This window comes from Nesoenas mayeri (genome assembly GCF_963082525.1).
Source record: "Nesoenas mayeri genome assembly, chromosome: 36".
NCBI classification, from domain to species: Eukaryota; Metazoa; Chordata; class Aves; order Columbiformes; family Columbidae; genus Nesoenas; species Nesoenas mayeri.
The window spans coordinates 280,428-302,544 of NC_137577.1; the positions used below are offsets into that span (position 1 = coordinate 280,428).

Consider the following 22,117-nt stretch of genomic DNA (forward strand, 5'->3'; position numbering starts at 1 on the left):
GGATCATAGAGTCATAGTCATAGAATCAGAGTCATAGAGTCATGGAGTCATAGAGTCATAGTCATAGAGTAATAGAGTCATAAAATCATAGAGTAATAGAGTCATAGGGAGTCATAGAGTCATAGAATCAAAGACTCATAGAGCCATAGAGTCATAGTCATGGAGTCATAGAGTCATATAGTCATAGAACCACAGAGTCACAGAGTCATTGAGTCATAGAGTCATAGGATCATAGAGTCATAGTCATAGAATCAGAGTCATGGAGTCATAGAGCCATAGAGCCATAGTCATAGAGTAGTAGAGTAATAGTCATAAAATCATAGAGTAATAGAGTCATAGAGTCATAGAATCAAAGACTCATAGAGCCATAGTCATGGAGTCATAGAGTCATAGTCATAGAGTCATAGGATCATAGCCATAGAGTCATAGTCATAGAGTCACAGAATCATAGAGTCATAGAGTCATAGAATCATCGAGTCATAGTCATAGAATTGGAGTAATAGTCATAGAGTCATAGAGTAATAGAGTCATAAAACCATAGAGTAACAGAGTCATAGAGTCATAGTCATAGAATTGGAGTAATAGAGTCATAGAGTAATAGAGTCATAAAATCATAGAGTAATAGAGTCATAGAGTCATGGAGTCATAGAGTCATAGTCATAGAGTCATAGTCAAAGAACCATAGAGTCATAGAGTCATAGTCATAGAATCGGAGTCATAGGGTCATAGAGTCATAGAGTCATAGGGTCATAGAATCAGAGTCATGGAGTCATAGAGTCATAGAATCACAGAGTCGTAGGGTCATAGAGTCATAGAGTCATAAAATCATAGAGTCATGGAGTCATACAGTCATAAATCATCATAGAATTATGATCATGGAATCACAGAGTCATGGAGTCATAGAGTCATGGAGTCATGGAGCCATAGAGTCATAGAGCCATAGAGTCATAGAGCCATAGAATCATGATCATGGACTCATAGAGCCATAGAAGAGTTTGGATCGGAAGGGACCTTCAAAGGTCACCAAATCCACCCCCACTACGACAAGCAGAAACACCTTCAACCACATCACCCAGCCCAGCCCCCTCTTACCCACCCAGACAGGGTCACCGTGTCCCCCAAACACCAAGGCTGGTAGGACCAGAGCTGCAGCGCCGGAGCTGACCACGTTCTCCATGCCCACAGCCCCGCCTTGGCCATATGGGACGTGATGGTCTCCAGGCGTTGGGCCTTGGGGAACGTCTTGAGGGAGCTGCTCAATGTCCTCCAGGACCAGGGGGTGCGCCGGGTGGCCGGTTGTGCCGCGGGTGACTCCTGCATCTGCATCTTGGATGTGAGTGTCCATATCATTAAAAACAACAGGCGAAAGCGTCAAGGTTCACGTCATCCTGGTAGCCCATGACCAAGTCTACTCTGGGTTGGGTTAATGGGGCTGCATCTCATTGGTGGTGTCCCCTAGGGGGCAGTGTTGGGTCTCTAGTGATGATTTAGATGAGGGGGTTGAGACCATCAATGTGATGCCATCAAGTTGGGGGGCAACAGGAGTCAACAGCGTGGCCATAAAGGCCAATGGTGTCCTGTTCTGTATCCAAAATGGCGTAGTTGGCAGGATAAGGGGAGTGATGCTTCCCCTGGGCCTTTAAGATCATTGAGTCCAACCACAACCCAACTGTGTCACTAAATGTCCCCAAGAACCTCGTCTGCTCCCCACACTCGTGTCCCCAACCCCACTCATGTCCCCCATTGCACACGTGTCCCCAACCCCACACTCGGGTCCCCAACCCCACACTCGTGTCCCCATTGCACACGTGTCCCCAACCCCACACGCGTGTCCCCATTGCACACGTGTCCCCAACCCCACACGTGTCCCCAACCCCACACTCGTGTCCCCGTTGCACACGTGTCCCCCAACCCCACACTCGTGTCCCCAACCCCACTCGTCTCCCCCATTGCACACGTGTCCCCAACCCCACACTCATGTCCCCAACCCCACTCATGTCCCCCATTGCACACGTGTCCCCAACCCCACACATGTCCCCAACCCCACACTCGTGTCCCATTGCACACGTGTCCCCAACCCCACTCGTGTCCCCAACCCCACTCGTGTCCCCCATTGCACATGTGTCCCCAACCCCACGCGTGTCCCCAACCCCACACGCGTGTCCCCATTGCACACGTGTCCCCAACCCCACGTGTGTCCCCAACCCCACACTCGTGTCCCCAACCCCATACTCATGTCCCCATTGCACACGTGTCCCCAACCCCACACTCGTGTCCCCAACCCCACACCTGTGTCCCCATTGCACGCGTGTCCCCAACCCACACGCATGTCCCTATTGCACTCGTGTCCCCAACCCCACACGCGTGTCCCCAACCCCACACGCGTGTCCCCATTGCACACGTGTCCCCAACCCCACGTGTGTCCCCAACCCCACACTCGTGTCCCCAACCCCACACTCGTGTCCCCATTGCACACGTGTCCCCAACCCCACTCATGTCCCCCATTGCACACGTGTCCCCAACCCCACACTCGTGTCCCCATTGCACACGTGTCCCCAACCCCACACTCGTGTCCCCATTGCACACGTGTCCCCATTGCACACGTGTCCCCAACCCCACTCGTGTCCCAAACCCCACTCGTGTCCCCAACCCCACTCGTGTCCCCATTGCACACGTGTCCCCAACCCCACACTCGTGTCCCCATTGCACACGTGTCCCCATTGCACACGTGTCCCCAACCCCACTCGTGTCCCCAACCCCACTCGTGTCCCCATTGCACACGTGTCCCCAACCCCACACTCGTGTCCCCATTGCACACGCGTGTCCCCACCTCGTGTCCCCACACAGCGCCGCCTTCCCGCGCCCGCGCTCATTTCCCGCCACTCTCCCTATTTCCCGCCACTCCCCCTCTTTCCCGCCACACCCCCCCGCGCCTGCGCCTCGGCTCCCCCCCCCCACCTCCCCGGAAGTGGCGTTAACGCGCGGCCGGAAGCGTCGCTCGGGCGAGACGTTGAGGCGGCGGCACCGGCGGGACCGGAGGGATCCGGTGGGTCTGAGGGGGACGGGGGGGACACGGGGGGTCTGGTGGGGACACGGGGGGTCTGGGGGGACTTAGGGGGACGGGGGGGGACCCGGCGGGACTGGGGGGGACCCGTGGGGTCTGAGGGGAACGGGGGGGTCTGCGGGGGGACGGGGGTTTTGGCGGGAACGGGGGGTCTGAGGGGACTGAGGGGGACGGGGGGACCTAGGGGTTTTGGCGGGAACGGGGGGTCTGGGGGGGACGGGGGAGGGAAGGGGATGAGGGGGGAGAAACTGGGAGGGACTGGGATATACTGGGGGGGTCTGGTTGGTGCTGGGAGGGACTGGGATATAATGGGAGGGTCTGGTTGTAATGGGATGGGGAGATCTGGTTGGTACTGGGAGGGACTGGGATGTACTGGGAGGGGCTGGTTGTAATGATATGAGGGGGTCTAGTTGGTACTGGGAGGGACTGGGATATACTGGGGGGGTCTGGTTGGTACTGGGAGGGACTGGGATATACTGGGGGGGGTCTGGCTGGTACTGGGATGTACTGGGGGGGGTCTGGTTGGTGCTGGGAGGGACTGGGATGTACTGGGGGGGTCTGGTTGTAATGGGATGGGGGGGCAGTGAGATGAGGGGGTCTGAGTGATACTGGGATATACTGGGGGGGTCCTGGTTGATACTGGAAGGGACTGGGATGTACTGGGAGGTTGGGGGGCAGGGCCTCCCAGTATGTGCCAGTCCCTCCCAGTACCAACCGGACCACCCCCCAGTATATCCCAGTCCCTCCCAGTATCAACCACACCCCCCCCAGTATATCCCAGTCCCTCCCAGTACCAACCAGACCCCCCCAGTATATGCCAGTCCCTCCCAGTACCAACCAGACCCCCCACAGTATATCCCAGTCCCTCCCAGTACCAACCAGATCCCCTCATGTCATTACAACCAGATGCTCCCAGTATATCCCAGTCCCTCCCAGTACCAACCAGACCCCCCCCAGTATATGCCAGTCCCTCCCAGTACCTACCAGACCCCCCCCAGTATATCTCAGTCCCTCCCAGTATCAGCCAGACCCCCCCCAGTATATCCCAGTCCCTCCCAGTACCAACCAGACCCCCCCAGTATATCCCAGTCCCCCCACTATTTTTGCCTCGGAGCCTCTTGTGCCGCCGCCGATCCCATTTCCCACCTTTTTTCCCCCAAAACCCCCCTTAACATTCACACTCTAACCCCCCAATATTTTTTCCCCCCATTTCAGACCTCGCGGCGGCGATCCCGACGCTCCAAGATGGCCGCTCGCCGGCGCCGCCACTGCGCCGAAACCCTCGTGGCCGCGCTTCGGCTCCGCCGCGGCGCGCCCGACCTGCTCAGCGCCCGGCCCGCCGCCCTTTAGGAGCGGTAAGTTGGGGTTCGGGGCCCCTTTTTGAGGCTGAACCGTTTTTACCGTGTAAACCAACCCACTCCACTTCTCTTTTACCATCTAAAACAACCATCCCCACTTTTACTGTCTAAACCAACTGACTCCACTTCTCATTTGCCATCTAAACCAATCAACTCCACTTCTTATTTACCATCTAAAACAACCATCCCCACTTTTACCGGCTAAACCAACTGACTCCACTTCTCTTTTACCATCTAAACCAAACCACTCCATTTCTCTTTTACCATCTAAAACAACCATCCCCACTTTTACCGTCTAAACCAAGCGACTCCACTTCTCTTTTACCATGTAAACCAACTGGCTCCACTTCTCTTTTACCATCTAAAACAACTGGCTCCACTTCTCTCCCATTTTCACCATGTAAACCAACCCACTCCACTTCTCTTCTACTATCTAAACCAACCGACTCCACTTCTCTTTTACCATCTAAACCAACCGACTCCACTTTTTTCCCATTTTTACCATCTAAACCAACCGACTCCACTTTTCTCCATTTTAACCATGTAAACCAACTGACTCCACTTCTCTCTTACCATCTAAACCAAACGACTCCACTTCTCTTTTACCATCTAAACCAAACGACTCCACTTCTCTTTTACCATCTAAACCAAGCGACTCCCCTTCTCTTTTACCATCTAAACCAACCAGCTCCACTTCTCTTTTACCATGTAAACCAACCCACTCCACTTCTCTTTTACCATCTAAACCAAACGACTCCATTTCTCTCCCCTTTCTACCATCTAAACCAACCGACTCCACTTCTGTTCCATTTTTACCATCTAAACCAACTGACTACACTTCTGTCCCATTTTCACCATCTAAACCAACCAGCTCCCCTTCTCTTTTACCATCTAAACCAACCGACTCCACTTCTCTTTTACCATCTAAACCAACCAACTCCCTTTCTCTTTTACCATCCATACCGACTCCACTTCTCTCCCATTTTAACCATCTAAACCAACCCACTCCACTTCTCTTTTACCGTGTAAACCAACCGGCTCTTCTGTTGTTGTTCCCGCAGGTGCCGCCATGGCCGGGCGCCCGGCTCCTGCATTTTCCCCCCCATCCTCTTCCCCTTGCGACGAAGAGCAGGAGGAGGAAGAGGAGGAGCCGCAACCCCGAGAAGAACCCGGCGACGCTTCCCCGCGCCGTTCGCGCCGCTGCTGCCGCGGCCGGGGGGTTTTACCCTCGCGTGGCGCCAACAGGATCTACCGCGAGGATGACGAGGAGCGGCCGTGCCGGAGGAAGCGCTGGTTGTACCTAAAACCCGAGCCGAACCGCGGGGAAAGCGCCGAAGAGCCGGGACCGTCGCGCGGGAAGCGGCTGCGCTTCCTCTGGGGTGAATTCGGGCAAAAAGAGCCGGAAAACGCACCGGAGGAACCGGCGCGGAGCGGCGAGGAGGATGAGGAGCGACCGTCGCGCTCCTGCTCGCCTGACGCCGCCCGCGCTAAGCCGGGCTTTGTGCAGCTCATCGACGAGCGCGGCATCTACTCCACGGCCAAATTGGTGCTGGGGAGCGCGGTGGGGGAGCTGGATGAGGCCGCCAACGCCAAACGCGGCGTGGGCGAGCTGGAGATCCGCGAGGTGATTGTGGACGAGAAGCCGTTCCAGTGCGGCGTGTGCGAGAAGGCGTTCAAACGAGCGTGGGAGCTGTTCAGCCACGAGGTTGTGCACAACGAGGAGCGGCCGTTCCGTTGCGACCTGTGTCAGGCGTCCTTCAAGCGTCACTCGGACTTCAAGAGCCACCGTTTGGTACACACGGAGGAACGTCCGTTTCGGTGCGAACTGTGCGGGAAGCGTTTCAAACGTTCGTCCAACCTCCAGGAACACCGCCGCATCCACAGCGGCGAACGGCCGTTCCGCTGCCCGCGTTGCGCCAAGAGCTTCAAGACGCCGTACGAGCTGCAGCGCCACGCGCTCACCCACTGCGCCGAGAAACCCTTCAAGTGCGCCGACTGCGGGAAGGACTTCCCCACGTCCAACGCGTTACTCTTGCACCAACGCCAACACTGCGACGACAAACCCCACGTCTGCGGCGTTTGCGGGAAGAAGTTCACCTACGGGCACAGCTTGAAGGTGCACGAGCGCGTCCACACGGGCGATCGGCCGTTCGTGTGCCCGCTGTGCGGGAAGGGGTTCAAGCAATCCAACGCGTTGTCGTCGCACGAGCGCGTCCACACGGGCGAGCGGCCCTTCGTGTGCAAGACCTGCGGGAAGGCGTTCAAACAGTCGTCCTACTTGGTGATCCACGAGCGGGCGCACACCGGCGAGCGGCCGTACAAGTGCGAGGCGTGCGGGAAGGCGTTCGCCGCGGCCATCTTTGCTCCTCCAGCACCACCGCGTGCACAGCCAGGAGCGGCCATACAAGTGTAGTTTCTGCCATAAGTTCTTCAAGGACGTCGCCTACTTGGCCGTGCACGAGAAGGTGCACACGGGGGAGACGCCGTACAAGTGCAGCGTGTGCGACAAAGGCTTCGCGCACCCCTCCAACCTCCTGCAGCACCAACGCGTTCACCGCGATGGTTGAGACGCCAACATGGCGGCGCCGGTTGAGAACCCCCACGGGGGGTTTTAAAGAGTGGGGGACGGGTGAGGAGCCGCGGAAAGATGGAGCGCTTCTCTGGAGACACGGCGCCTCGCTGGACACGGACACGCACGCCCTTGTGACCTGAGGTGATTGGGGGGCGCCATTTTGGGGCCTGAGGTGATTCTGGCGCCATTTTGAGCCCTGAGGTGATTTTGGCACCATTCTGAGCCCTGAGGTGATTCTTGCACCACTCAGATCCCTGAGGTGATTTTTGGCGCCATTTTGCGCCCTGAGGTGATTCAGGTACCACCATTTTGAGTCCTGAGGCGATTCTGGCACCATTTTGACCCTGAAGTGATTCAGGTATCACCATTTAGATCCCTGAGGTGATTTTGGCGCCATTTTGACCCCTGAGGTGATTCAGGTGCCATTTTGATCCCTGAGGTGATTCTGACACCATTTTGAGCCCAGAAGTGAAGCTGGTACCACCATATAGATCCCCGAGGTGATTCAGGTACCACCATTTTGAGTCCTGAGGTGATTCTGGTGCCATTTTGAGCCCTGAGGTGATTCAGGTACCACCATTTTGCGCCCTGAGGCGATTCTGGCGCCATTTTGACCCTGAGGTGATTCAGGTATCACCATTTAGATCCCTGAGGTGATTTTGGCGCCATTTTGACCCCTGAGGTGATTTTGGCGCCATTTTAAACCCTGAGGTGGTTCTTGCACCATTCAGATCCCTGAGGTGATTCTGTCGCCATTTAAATCCCTGAGGTGGTTTTGGCGCCATTTTGAGCCCTGAGGTGGTTCTGGCGCCATTTTGCGCCCTGAGGTGATTCTGGCGCCATTTTGCGCCCTGAGGTGATTCTGGTGACATTTTGAGCGCTGAGGTGATTCTGGCGCCATTTTGACCCCTGAGGTGATTCTGGTACCACCATTTAGATCCCTGAGGTGATTTAGGTACCACTATTTTGAACCCTGAGGTGATTCTGGCACCATTTTGCGCCCTGAGGCGATTCTGGTGCCATTTTGAGCCCTGAGGTGATTCTGGCGCCATTTTGAGCCCTGAGGCAATTCTGGCGCCATTTTGTCCCTTGGGCGATTCTGGCGCCATTTTGAGCCCTGAGGCAAATCTGGTGCCATTTTGAGCCCTGAGGTGATTCTGGCGCCATTTTGAGCCCTGAGGTGATTTTGGCGCCATTCAGATCCCTGAGGTGATTTTTGGCGCCATTTTGACCCCTGAGGTGATTCAGGTACCACCATTTTGAGTCCTGAGGTGATTCTGGCGCCATTTTGCGCCCTGAGGCGATTCAGGTACCACCATTTTGCGCCCTGAGGTGATTTTGGCGCCATTTTGCGCCCTGAGGTGATTTTGGCGCCATTTTGCACCCTGAGGTGCTTCAAGTGCCGCCATTTTGAGCCGGCGGCCACACGAGGGGCCGAAGCCGCTTTTTGGGAGCGACACACAAGGGTCCGTGCAGAGCGAGACACAAGGATCACGGGAAACATTGACGAGCGACCGTCCGTACCTTATGCTGCTAATTAATGTGGTTAATCACCCTTTTTCTTCTCCGTCCGCTTCGGGATCCTCGGCGAGCGACGCCATAAAGACACAACCACCCCCCTTCATCATCCTCCTCTTCCTCTAGAACTGGGATTTGGCCCCTGATGGGCACAACATGGACCTTTGCTCATGAGGGCGACGGGAGCCTCAGCGGCGCCATCTTGTCCCTCGGGTTATCCCACCTCGTCCCCCCCATTTTTCGTACGGTCCCTGGGCATGGAGGGCGGGGGGGGGTGGGATGTGGGAGCTCTACACACTAATTACAAGATGGTTATTTAACGATGTTTCGCCTCGTTAGCTCCTCTGCCTTATTTCTATGGGGTTTTGGTGGTGCCGTATGGAGATGCCGCGTGTGAGCGACTCTCGCTCATCCCCTCCATATTGAGCCAGAAAAAGCCCATTTTGGGGCTGGTTAATCACACCCATCTCCCCCCTTGCCCCATAATTCCCCAGTTTCCACCATTTTAACCTCAAAACCAACAACTTGGGGGGGCAATTCCAATCCCAGACACTTGGGATTTGGCTTCGGGGTTGCGCGACGCTCAAGAAATCGGGGGGATCGGGTTTAAATTTGGGGGTCGCGGTTTAAGTCATCGATAGCGGATGGTTTTAAAATGTCCTGCTTGGGGAAAGCAGATTAGGGAGAAGTTGGGGACGTGACATCTTGGGGGTGGCGGTGGTGCCGCCATCATGGCGCAGCGTCTTCTTCCTTCACCAGCTGCGTCATCTCGGTGTCGCCGTCCTCGGCGGCTTCGCCCTTAATGGGGACGTAAATGGCGCCCGGCGGCTGGAACGGCGGCGCCGAAGCGTTTCGGTCCCCCGAGCACCAAGAGGCTGTGACATGGAGGGGACGCCATGTTGTCACGTCCCCCTGGGTGTCGGGGGACGCCATGTTGTGACACCCACCGGGTTTCAGGGTGTCTGTGGTTTGGGAAAGGGGGGTTTTTTGGGGCTGTCACCTCCATCCCGAGCTCCGTCCACGCAGGTTCTGGTCAGGACGAGCCACAGCAAGACCCCGCTCAGCAGCGTCAGCAGGGCCAGGAGGGCGATCAGCACCGCGCAGGATGGCGAAGAACCTGCCAGAGGGAAGACAGAGGGCACGGGGGGCCATTTTTAGCCATAAAGGTGAAAAACAGGCAAGAAAATCGAGCCATTTGGAGCCTTGAGGTGACCTCGGTGCCCCTGGTGTCGCCATTTTGAGCCCTGAGGTGATTCTGGCGCCATTTTGATTCCTGAATTGATTCTGGCGCCATTTTGATCCCTGAGGTGATTCTGGCGCCATTTTGAGCCCTGAGGTGATTTTGGCGCCATTTTGAGCCCTGAGGTGATTCAGGCGCCATTTTGAGCCCTGAGGTGATTCAGGCACCATTTTGACCCTGAGGTGGTTCTGGCGCCATTTTGACCCTGAAGTGATTCTGGCGCCATTTTGATCCCTGAGGTGATTTTGGAGCCATTTTGATCCCTGAGGTGATTTTGGAGCCATTTTGATCCCTGAGGTGATTCTGGCGCCATTTTGAGCCCTGAGCTGATTCTGGGACCATATTGACCCTGAGGTGTTTTTGGCGCCATGTTGAGCCCTGAGGTGTTTTTGGCGCCATGTTGAGCCCTGAGGTGATTTTGGCGCCATTTTGACCCCTGAGGTGATTCAGGCGCCATTTTGACCCCTGAGGTTCCCCAAGTATATCCTGACAGTATCTGAACTAAACCCTCTTCTCAAACGCAGCGTAGAGGGGCAGCAGACCCCCTTGGCGACCGTCCCCTCCCATCACACCACATCCCCCATGGCTCACCCTTGGGTTTGGCGCACACCACGGCGGCCGGCGCACCAATCCGGCACGGCCCCAGCACCATCTCTCTCTGCTGACACTCCAGCAGCAGCGACTCGCTCCCCCGGCAGCTCAGCCCCTCCAGTAAATCCCGGTGGTCTCCAGCGCCAAAATGGGCTCCGGAGGGTATGGATTGGGCCGGTCCGCAGCCCAGTTGCCTGCACAGCACCCCGGCTTCCAGCAAGCTCCAGCCGCTGCTGCACACCCCGTGCCAGGTCGCGTTGTACAGCACCTCCACGCGCCCCGCGCAGGGACCGGGGCCGCCCGTCACACGCGCCGCCATCGGGTTGGAGCCTGCGGGAGGGAGAAGAAGGACCGGCGGTGTCATGGAGGCCAAAAGGAACCCTGAGAACCTCTTCTGTGTGTGTGTTATGCGGCATTTTGAGCCCTGTGGTGATTTGGGGGACGCCATTTTGAGCCCTGAGGTGATTTTGGGGCCACCATTTTGACCCTGAGGTGGTTCTGGCACCATTTTGATCCCTGAGGTGATTCTGGCGCCATTTTGACCTTGAGGTGATTTTGGGGCCATTTTGACCCCTGAGGTGATTCAGGTGCCATTTTGACCCTGAGGTGATTCTGGCGCCATTTTGACCCTGAGGTGATTCTGGCGCCATTTTGAGTCCTGAGGTGATTCTGGCGCTATTTTGAGTCCTGAGGTGATTCTGGTGCCATTTTGACCTTGAGGTGATTTTGGGGCCATTTTGAACCCTGAGGTGGTTTTCGCGCTATTTTGAGCCTGAGGTGATTCAGGCGCCATTTTGAGCCCTGAGGTGATTCTGGCGCCATTTTGACCCTGAGGTGATTCAGGCGCCATTTTGAGCCCTGAAGTGATTTTGGCGCCATTTTGAGCCCTGAGGTGTTTTTGGCGCCAATTTGACACTGAGGAGATTCTGGTGCCATTTTGAGCCCTGAGGTGATTTTGGCGCCATTTTGACTCTGAGGTGATTTTTGGCGCCATTTTGACCCTGAGGCGATTCAGGCGCCATTTTGACCCCTGAGGTGATTCAGGTGCCATTTTGACCCTGAGGTGATTCTGGCGCCACCATGAGCTTCTTTTGTTGCCGCCATTTTGAACCCTGAGCTGATGGCCCCCAAACCCACCCCCAAGATTCACGGTTGGCTCTAACCCGGTATCACCAACGTTTCCCCGACCTGAGCACACGACTCCCGCATCTTCCTCATGGTTGCAGTTGTGTTGTCCCCAAGCGCCCAAGCGGCACTGGGAGAACTCGCTCTCCATCCCGGTGCACTCCACATCGTCCAACCAAATGGGGTCGTAGCCTTGGCCGAAATGAGCCCTTCCCGGCACCGCCACGGCCGTGCCGCAGCCCAGCTGCCGGCAAACCACCTTGGCGTCGTTCAGGTCCCAGCCGTCGTCGCACACCGTGCCCCATCGCTGCTCGTGGAGCACCTCGAGCCGCCCGGCGCAGCCGTTCGGGCCGTTGGCCAAGCGGATGCGCGTCTCCGCCGTCACGTTGGCGTCTGCGGGGAGAGGGCGGTTGGAGGCCAGTTGGACTCCAGTTGGATTCCAGTTGATTTCTAGATGGATTCCATTGGAGTCCAGTTGGATTCCAGGTGGACTCAAGTTGGATTCCATTCGGTTCCAGTTGGAGTCCAGTTGGAGTCCAGTGGGATTCCACTTGGATTCCAGTTGGATTCCAGTTGGATTCCAGTTGGAGTCCCATTGGACTCAAGTTGGAGTCCAGTTGGATTCCAGTTGGAGTCCAGTTGAATTCCATTGGATTCCAGTTGGAGTCCCGTTGGACTCAAGTTGGATTCCATTGGATTCCAGTTGGATTCCAGTTGGACTCAAGTTGCATTCCATTGGATTCCAATTAGATTCCAGTTGGATTCCATTGGATTCCACTTGGAGTCCAGTTGGATTCCAGTTGGACTCAAGTTTGATTCCATTGGATTCCAGTTTGAGTCCCATTGGACTCCAGTTGGACTCAAGTTGGATTCCATTGGATTCCAGTTGGATTCTCATTGGACTCCAGTTGGATTCCATTGGAGTCCAGTTGGACTCAAGTTGGATTCCATTGGATTCCCGTTGGAGTCCCATTGGACTCCAGTTGCATTCCATTGGATTCCAGTTGGACTCCAGTTGGAGTCCATTGGAGTCCAGTTGGACTCCAGTTGTATTCCATTGGAGTCCAGTTGGAGTCCAGTTGGAGTCCATTCGATTCCAATTGGACTCCAGTTGGGTTCCATTGGATTCCAGTTGTACTCGAGTTGAAGTCCAGATGGAGTCCATTGGATTCCAGTTGGAGTCCAGTTGGATTCCACTTGGATTCCAGTTGTAGTCTTTCCTGACACGGGAGATGCTCCACTCCCTCCATCATCTTCATGGCTGCGCTGGACTCTCTCACCAGTTCCCTGTCCTTCTGGAACCTTCTAACCCCACCCAGGTCCCATTGGCTTCCTGGCCACAAGGGCCCAGTGCTGGCTCAGCCCACAGCACCTGCTATTCCCAGCTGGTCTCCCATCCAAGCACTGACCGGGCCCGACCCTGCTTAGCTTCCCAGGTCAGGTGTTCTCAGGGTGCTATGGCTGTGTATATATATATGGTCTCCCATCCAAGCACTGACCGGGCCCGACCCTGCTTAGCTTCCCAGATCAGGCATTCTCAGGGTGCTATGGCTGTATATTATACATATATATATGTTCCCCAGGTACATCCTGATAGTATCTGAACTAAACCCTTTATCCAAGGGCAGAGCAGAGGGGCAGGAGAACCTCTCTGACCTACTGACCACCCCCTTCTAACCCACCCCAGGTCCCATTGGCCTTCCTGTGGTCTCCTATCCAAGCACTGACCGGGCCCGACCCTGCTTAGCTTCCCAGATCAGACGAGACGGGGCATTCTCAGGGTGCTATGGCTGTATATCTACTATATATATATATATGTTCCCCAAGTATATCCTGATAATATCTAAACTCTTTTTTCAAGGGCATAGCAGAGGGGCAGAAGAACCTCTCTGACCCCTTCTATCCCACCCCAGGTACCATTGACCTTGATGATGGAGTGGAGCATCTCCCATGTGAGGAAAGGAATAAAGAGCTGCGGCTCTTGAGCTGGAGAAGAGGACACTGAGTGGGCACTAATTAACGGTAATCAATATAGAAAGGGCGAGTGTCAGGACGATGGAGCCACCTGTGTGAGGTGTAACCTCATCTGGGTGTTCCCGCTCGGGAATAGATGATTTCTCGAGGTCAATCCACCCCCTGACGTTATCCTGCGTGCCGCGCCGTACCTGAGCACACCACGCCGGCGTCCTCCCTGTGGTTGCAGTTATTCTGTCCCCACGGCTGCGCTCGGCACTGCGCGATATCGTCCTCGTTCCCGGTGCACGCCACGTTGTCCAACCAGATCTGCCCCGTCCCCAGCCCGAAAACGGCCCGTCCCGGCGCTGCCGCGGCCGCGCCGCAGCCCAGCTGCCGACAAACCACGGCGGCGTCGCTCAGGTCCCAATCGTCGTCGCACACCGTCCCCCACTCGCTGTCGTGGAGAACCTCGAGCCGCCCGGCGCAGCGGTTGGGGCCTCCGGACAAACGGACGTCGGCGCGAATCTGGTCTGTGGGGAGAGGAGAGGGACATGTGACGTTGGGGACAATGTGGCCAAGGGGCTGGGAGATGTGACATTGGGGACAACGTGTCCAACGTGATGGGAGATGTGACATTGGGGACAATGTGTCCAAGGGTCTCTGGTCTTTGGGAGATGTGACACTGGGGACAACACGTCCAAGGGTCTCTAGTCTGTGGGAGATGTGACATTGGGGACAATGTGTCCAAGGTGAAGGGAGATGTGACATTGGGGACAATGTGTCCAAGAGGCTGGGACATGTGACATTGGGGACAACGTGTCCAAGGTGATGGGAGATGTGACATTGGGGACAACGTGTCCAAGGTGATGGGAGATGTGACATTGGGGACAATGTGTCCAAGGGTCTCTGGTCTGTGGGAGATGTGACATTGGGGACAATGTGTCCAACGTGATGGGAGATGTGACATTGGGGACAACGTGTCCAATGGGCTCTGGTCTTTGGGAGATGTGACATTGGGGACAAGATGTCCAAGGGGCTGGGAGACGTGACATTGGGGACAATGTGTCCAAGGGTCTCTGGTCTGCGGGAGATGTGACATTGGGGACAATGTGTCCAACGTGATGGGAGATGTGACATTGGGGACAACGTGTCCAAGGGTCTCTGGTCTTTGGGAGATGTGACATTGGGGACAACGTGTCCAAGGGTCTCTGGTCTGCGGGAGATGTGACATTGGGGACATTGGGGACGATGTGGATGTCATCTCCAAGCCGTTCTTTTGCTTCCGGAAGGAACAACCATCACCTGCACAAACGGCTCCGGCGTCCTCCTCATGGCTACACCCATTGACCCCCCAGGGCCGGCTCCGACACTCCACGATGGCATTTTCCCCTCCGGCACACGCCACCCTGTCCAACCAGATGGGATCGCGTCCCCTCCCGAACGCCGCACCCGTTGGCGCCGCCACGGCCGCGCCGCACCCCAGCTCCCGGCACACCACGGCGGCGTCCTTGAGGTCCCATCCGTCGTCGCACACCGTCCCCCAGCGCCGCTCGTGCAGGACCTCCACCCTCCCGGCGCAACGGTGCGGCCCGTCCACCAGACGCACGCTCGACGCGTTGGTGGCTCCGGCGCCTGAAAGAACCGCGCGTCGGCGCGGGGAGACGCGGCGAAGGGACCTCCCCGCCGTCACCGTACGCGCCGCGGACACCCCGATGTACCTGAGCACACCACGCCGGCGTCCTCGCCGTGGTTGCAGTTACTGTGTCCCCAAGGCCGAGCGTGGCATTGAGCCAGGTTGTCCTCGCTGCCGGTGCACGCCACGTCGTCCAACCAGATCCTCCCCGTCCCCGGGCCGAAACGAGCCCGTCCCGGCGCCGCCGCGGCCGCGCCGCAGCCCAGCTGCCGGCAAACCACGGCGGCGTCGGTCAGGTCCCAACCGTCGTCGCAAACCGTCCCCCACGTGCCGTCGTGGAGAACCTCGAGCCGCCCGGCGCAGCGGTGCGGACCGGCCGCCAACCGGAGAGAGGCGCTGCTGGTGTTACCTGCTTTTGGGGTGAGGAAAAGGTGGGGAGACGTGGTTGGAGGGCACCCCGATATCGTTGGATCAATGTGGTGTCCGCGGGCACAACAACGTCGGTGGATCACCCCAAAATCTATGGACAACCCAATATCCATGGACAACCCAACACCCATGGACACCCCAACCTCCATGGATCATCCCAACATCTCTGGATCATCCCAACCTCACTGGATCACCCCGAAATCCTTGGACACCCCAACATTCATGGACACCTCAACACCCCTGGATCATCCCAACATCTCTGGATAATCCCAACATCCCTGGCTTATCCCAACATCCCTGGATCAACCCGAAATCCTTGGACACCCCAACATCCCTGGATCACCCCAACATCTTTGGAAGAAGAAGAAGAGGAAGAAGGAGAAGAAGAACCAAAGAAAAGCAAGAGGAAGAAGGAGAAGAAGAGGAAGAAGGAGAAGAAGAAGAAGAAGGAGAAGAAGAGAAAGAAGAATGAGGAGAAGAACAACAAGAACAAGAAGAGGAAGAAGAAGAAGAAGGAGAAGAAGAACAAGGAGAAGAAGAAAAGGAAGGAGAAGAAGAGGAAGAAGGAGGAGAAGAAGAGGAAGGAGAAGAAGAAGAAGAAGAGGAAGAAGGGGAAGAAGAAGAAGAAGAGGAAGAAGGGGAAGAAGAAGAGGAAGAAGAAGAAGAAGAGGAAGAAGGGGAAGAAGAAGAAGAAGAGGAAGAAGGGGAAGAAGAGGAAGAAGGGGAAGAAGAGGAAGAAGGGGAAGAAGAGGAAGAAGGGGAAGAAGAAGAAGAAGAGGAAGAAGGGGAAGAAGAGGAAGAAGGGGAAGAAGAGGAAGAAGGGGAAGAAGAAGAAGAAGAGGAAGAAGGGGAAGAAGAAGAGGAAGAAGGGGAAGAAGGGGAAGAAGGGGAAGAGGAAGAAGAAGGAGAAGAAGAGGAGGAAGAAGAAGAAGGACAAGAGGAAGAAGGAGCAACAACAACAAGAGGAAGAAGTAGAAGAACAAGAAGAAGAGGAAGAAGAACAAGAAGAGGAAGAAGGAGAAGAACGACAAGAACAAGAGGAAGAAGGAGCAGACATGGAGATGGGGATTTTGGCACGTGGTTTAGCACCAGCATTAACGGTTGGTCTAGATGATCTTGAGGGTCTTTTCCTACTTAACTCCACCATGTTTCCTCACCCGCACACACCACGCCGGCGTCCTCGCCGTGGTGACAGTTGTGGATGCCCAACGTCTTGGCTCGACATTCCGAGAAGTCGTTTTCCGTCCCGGTGCAGCTCACGTCGTCCAACCAGATGGGACCGGCCCCCCATCCGAAACGAGCGGAACCCGGCGCCGCCACGGCCGCGCCGCAGCCCAACTGCCGGCAAACCACGGCGGCGTCGCTCAGGTCCCAGCTGTCGTCGCACACCGTCCCCCACTCGTTGTTGTAAAACACCTCCACCCTCCCGGCGCATTCGCTCAAACCGCCAACCAAGCGAAGGCGGGGGAAGCTGGCGATGCCGGAGCCTTAAAAATACCCCAAAATTGGAAAAAAATAGGTTAGTTTGGGTCAAAATGGACCTTCCAAGCTCGTCCATCTTCACCCAGCTCAGAGTGCTCAGAGCCCCGTCCAACGGGACATTGGGTGTTTCCATGGGTGCTTCATCCACCACCTCTTGGGCAACCTGAGCCGGGCTCTCCCCACCCTCAGCATCACAAACGGAGGTTGGAAATGGGGGATTTGGGGTCGTTTCTGCCCAAAAACGGCTGGAACGGGCTGGCCAAGGCGGTGGTGGAGTCGCCATCACTGGATGGTTGAATTGATGAGGTTCTTGGGGACATTTAGTGACACAGTTGGGTTGTGGTTGGACTTGATGATCTCGAAGGTCTTTCCCAACCACAATGAGTCTATAATTCAATGATTATGGGACAAATTGGGTTGAAGGGACATTGAAGGGTCTCCAACCATTGAGGGTTGAACACACGAGGTTCTCAGGGACGTTTTAGAGTTGGGTTGTGGTTGGACTCAATGACCTTGAGGGTCTTTTCCAACCACAATGAGTCTATAATTCAATGATTACAGGACAAATTGGGTTGAATGGACATTGAAGGGTCATTGAGCCCAACCCAAATGAGCAGGGACATCTTCACCCAGCTCAGGGTGCTCAGAGCCCCGTCCAACGGGACGTTGGGTGTTTCCATGGGTGCTTCATCCACCACCTCTTGGGCAACCTGTGCCGGGCTCTCCCCACCCTCAACATCACAAATTTCTTCACGTCCAGCCTAAATCTCCCCTCTTTGAGTTTCAAACCATCACGGTTTGTCTTACGGGTGTGAGCGTTACCTGAACACACGACTCCGGCGTCTTCCATGTGGCTACACACGTGGTGTCCCCACGGTTTGACCAGGCACTCGCTCAGGGTGGTTTCTGTCCCGACGCAACGCACCCCGTCCAACCAAATGGGGCCGGATCCTTGTCCAAAACGGGACAAACCCGGCGCCGAAACGGGCGTCCCGCAACCCAACTGCCGGCAAACCACGGTCGCGTCCTTCAGGTCCCAGGTATCGTCGCAGATGGTTCCCCATTGTTGGTTGTGGAAGACTTCCACCCTTCCGGCGCAGCGGTGGGGACCGTTGACCAATCGTAGGGTTTCTGAGCTCCCCGGATCCGTATGTGCAACTGGAAGTCATGAAATGGTGGAATCGATTGGTTGGGTTGGGTGGGACCGTCAAGGTGATGGAGTCCAACCGTAACCCAACGGCGTAGCCTTGAGAAGCGCCCCAGGGATGGCGGCTCCGGCGCGGCCCTGGGCAGCCTGTTCGGTGCCCCAAAGGCCTTTGGGGGAGGAATTGCCCCATATTTCCAACCTCAAGCTCAAGAGAAGGGAAGAAAAAGGAAGGGAAGGGAAGGGAAGAAAAAGGAAGAGAAGGGAAGAAAAAGGAAGAGAAGGAAAGAGGAAGAAGAAGAAGAAAGAAGAGGAAGAAGAACAACGAGAACAAGAAGAAGAGAAATAAGTAGAAGATGATGAAGAAGAAGGAGAAGAAAAAGAGGAAGAAGGAGGAGGAGAAGGAGAACAACAAGAAAAGTAAGAGGAAGAAGTAGAAGAAGAACAAGAAGAGGAAGAAGAAAAGAAGAAGGAGAAGAAGAGGAAGAAGAACAAGAACAAGAAGAGGAAGAAGAATAGAAGAAGAACAAGAAGAAGAAGAGAAGAAAAAGGAAGAGAAGGGAAGAGGAAGAAGAGGAAGAAAGAAGAGGAAGAAGAAAAACAAGAACAAGAAGAGGAAGAAGTAGAAGAAGATCAAGAAGAGGAAGAAGAAAAGAAGAAGTAGAAGAAGAGGAAGAAGGAGAAGAAGAAGAGAGAAGAACAAGAGCAAGAAGAACAAGAAAAAGAACAAGAAGAGGATGAAGAAGAAATTAAGAAGAGGAAGAAGAAGAAGAGAGAAGAACAAGAGCAAGAAGAACAAGAAGAAGAGGAAGAAGGAGTAGAAGAAGAAGGAGAACAACAAGAACAAGAAGAGGAAGAAGAATAGAAGAAGAACAAGAAGAAGAGGAAGAAGAAGAAAAGAACAAGAGGAAGAAGGAGAAGAAGAACAACAAGAACAAGAAAAAGGACAAGAACAAGAAGAAGAGGAAGAAGGAGTAGAAGAAGAAGCAGAACAACAAGGACAAGAAGAGGAAGAAGAATAGAAGAAGGACAAGAAGAGCAAGAAGAATAGAAGAAGAACAAGAAGAAGAGGAAGAAGAAGAAGAAAAGAAGAAGAGGAAGAAGGAGAAGAAGAAGAAGAGGAAGAAGGAGGAGAACAACAAGAACAAGAAGAAGAAGAACAAGAAGAATAGGAAGAAGAAGAACAAGAACAAGAAGAGGAAGAAGGAGTAGAAGAAGAAGGAGAACAACAAGAACAAGAAGAAGAATAGAAGAAGAACAAGAAGAAGAGGAAGAAGAAGAAAAGAAGAAGAGGAAGAAGGAGAAGAAGAGAGAAGAACAAGAACAAGAAGAGGAACAAGAAGAATAAGAAAAAGAACAAGAAGAAGAAGAGGAAGAAGGAGAAGAACAACAAGAAGAAGAGGAAGAGTAGAAGAAGAACAAGAAGAATAGGAAGAAGAGGAAGAAGGAGAAGGAGAAGAAGAACAAGAAGAGGAAGAGTAGAAGAAGAACAATAGGAAGAAGAAGAACAAGAACAATAGGAAGAAGAAGAAGAAGAGGAAGAAGGAGAAGAATAAGAAGGAGAAGAAGAACAAGAGGAAGAAGAAGAACAAGAAGAACAGAAACACTTTGTGTGCAATGAAAAGCCCACGTCCCCCAGCCCTGAGATTGCTGGGAATCACCACCTCATCTCTTCCAAGCCCTTTGCCCATGGCAATCCAACCAACCAGAAAACACCTCGCGCTCCCTGACCCGCAGGAACAAGCGCTGGTTGAACCAGGAGGAGCCACCCCAACCACTGACCCGCGTCCGCGGAGCACGAGACGCCCACGTGTCCCTCAGCCGCGCAGCTCCGGGCGCCCCACACCTTGACCTTGCACTCGAAGATGGCGCCTTCGGTCCCCACGCACTCCACGTTGTCCGCCCACGCGGGGCCGTCGCCGGGGCCGAAGAGCGCGGGTCCCGTCGACCGCGCCGGCCCGCAGCCCAGCTGCCGACATGCCACGTGCGCTTCGGCCAGGTCCCAGCCCGCGCCGCAGATCCCGCCCCAGCGGCCGGCGTGGAGCACCTCGAGCCGCCCGGAGCACGAGTCGCTGCCGTTGAGAAGGCGGAGCCTCCCCAGGTCGGCCAAGCCCGATCCTGAAAGGGCGGACACAAAAACACAGTGTCAGGGGTTGGGGTGGGGTTGGAGGGCAGGTGGAGGCAAGGTGGATTCCATTGGAGTCAAGGTGGAGTCCAGTTGGATTCCATTGGAGTCCAGTTGGAGTCTAGTTGGAGTCCAGTTGGAGTCCAGTTGGATTCCATTGGCTTCCAGTTGGAGTCCAATTGGAGTCCAGTTGGATTCCATTGGATTCCAGTTGAATCCAAGTTGGAGTCCAGTTGGATTCCATTGGATTCCAGTTGGAGTCCAGTTGGACTCAAGGTGGATTCCAGTTGGAGTCCAGTTGGATTCCAGTTGGAAGTTGGATTCCAGTTGGAGTCAAGTTGGAGTCCAGTTGGACTCAAGTTGGAGTCAAGTTGGATTCCAGTTGGACTCAAGTTGGATTCCATTGGCTTCCAGTTGGATTCCAGTTGGATTCCAGTTGGAGTCCAGTTGGATTCCATTGGATTCCAGTTGGACTCAAGTTGGATTCCATTGGCTTCCAGTTGGATTCCAGTTGGAGTCCAGTTGGATTCCATTGGATTCCAGTTGAATCCAAGTTGGATTCCATTGGATTCCAGTTGGATTCCAGTTGGAGTCCAGTTGGATTCCATTGGATTCCAGTTGAATCCAAGTTGGATTCCATTGGATTCCAGTTGGAGTCCAGTTGGATTCCAGTTGAATCCAAGTTGGAGTCCAGTTGAATTCCAGTTGGTTTCCAGTTGGATTCCAGTTGGATTCCATTGGATTCCAGTTGGAGTCCAGTTGGATTTCATTGGATTCCAGTTGGATTCCATTGGAGTCCAGTTGGAGTCCAGTTGAATTCCAGTTGGATTCCATTGGATTCCAGTTGGAGTCCAGTTGAATTCCAGTTGGATTCCAGTTGGATTCCAGTTGGTTTCCAGTTGGATTCCATTGGATTCCATTGGATTCCAGTTGGAGTCCAGTTGGACTCAAGTTGGATTCCGGTTGGATTCCATTGGAGTCCAATTGGTTTCCAGTTGGATTCCAGTTGGATTCCATTGGATTCCAATTGGTTTCCAGTTGGATTCCAGTTGGCTTCCAATTGGCCTCAAGTTGGATTCCCGTGCTAGAACCACTCACCCGAGCAAACCACGCCGGCGTCCTCCCCGTGTTTGCACCCGTGGACCCCCCATCCTTTGCTGTGGCATTCGGAGAGTGCGACTTCCTTCCCCGAGCACCTCACGTTGTCCATCCAGATGGGTCCCTCTCCCGGCCCGAAGCGCGCGCGGTGCGGGGCCGAGATGGCGGCGCCGCAGCCCAGCTGGCGGCACACCACGCGGCCGTCGGCGAAGTCCCAGCCGTCGTCGCACACCGTTCCCCATTTGCCGTTGTGGAACACCTCCACCCGCCCGGCGCAGCGACCGGGACCGTCCGCCAGCCGCACCGGCGCCATGGTGGAAACGGCCGAGGCTGCGGATGGGTACGGGGGCGGTCAGAGCGTCCCGGCGCGGCGTGGAGGGGGTGGGGATGTTGTCTATGGATCGAAGTGTCTTCTCCCCAAGGTGTGAATCATTGAGTTATTGAGTCTTCAAATCATTGAGTCATCAAGTCATTGAGTCACAAGTCACTGAATCATCAAATCATTGAACCATAGAATCATTGAATTATCAAGTCATCAAATTATCGAATAATAGAATCATCAAATTATCGAGTCATCAAATTATTGAATCATAGAATCATCAAATTATTGAATCATCGAATCATTGAATCATCGAATCATCAAATTATCGAATCATCGAATCATTGAGTCATCGAATCATTGAATCATCGAATCATCAAATTATCGAATCATCGAATCATTGAGTCATCGAATCATTGAATCATCGAATCATCAAATTATCGAATCATCGAATCACTGAGTC

At 54.6% G+C, this 22,117-nt stretch overlaps 1 protein-coding gene across 1 annotated transcript; it reads right to left on the reverse strand.

Moving 5' to 3' along the window:
* Positions 1-9,241: 9,241 nt before the first annotated feature.
* Positions 9,242-21,648, reverse strand: LOC308051304 (scavenger receptor cysteine-rich domain-containing protein DMBT1-like; the record flags this gene model as incomplete). The annotated part of the gene is made up of 11 exons (XM_080361672.1): positions 9,242-9,387; positions 9,513-9,629; positions 10,344-10,673; positions 11,532-11,861; positions 13,634-13,954; positions 14,727-15,056; positions 15,143-15,466; positions 16,644-16,973; positions 17,791-18,126; positions 19,895-20,230; positions 21,336-21,648. The coding sequence occupies 11 exons, from the start codon at positions 21,646-21,648 to the stop codon at positions 9,242-9,244; spliced, it is 3,213 nt and encodes a 1,070-aa protein (XP_080217798.1).
* Between the last annotated feature and the right edge of the window lie 469 nt (positions 21,649-22,117).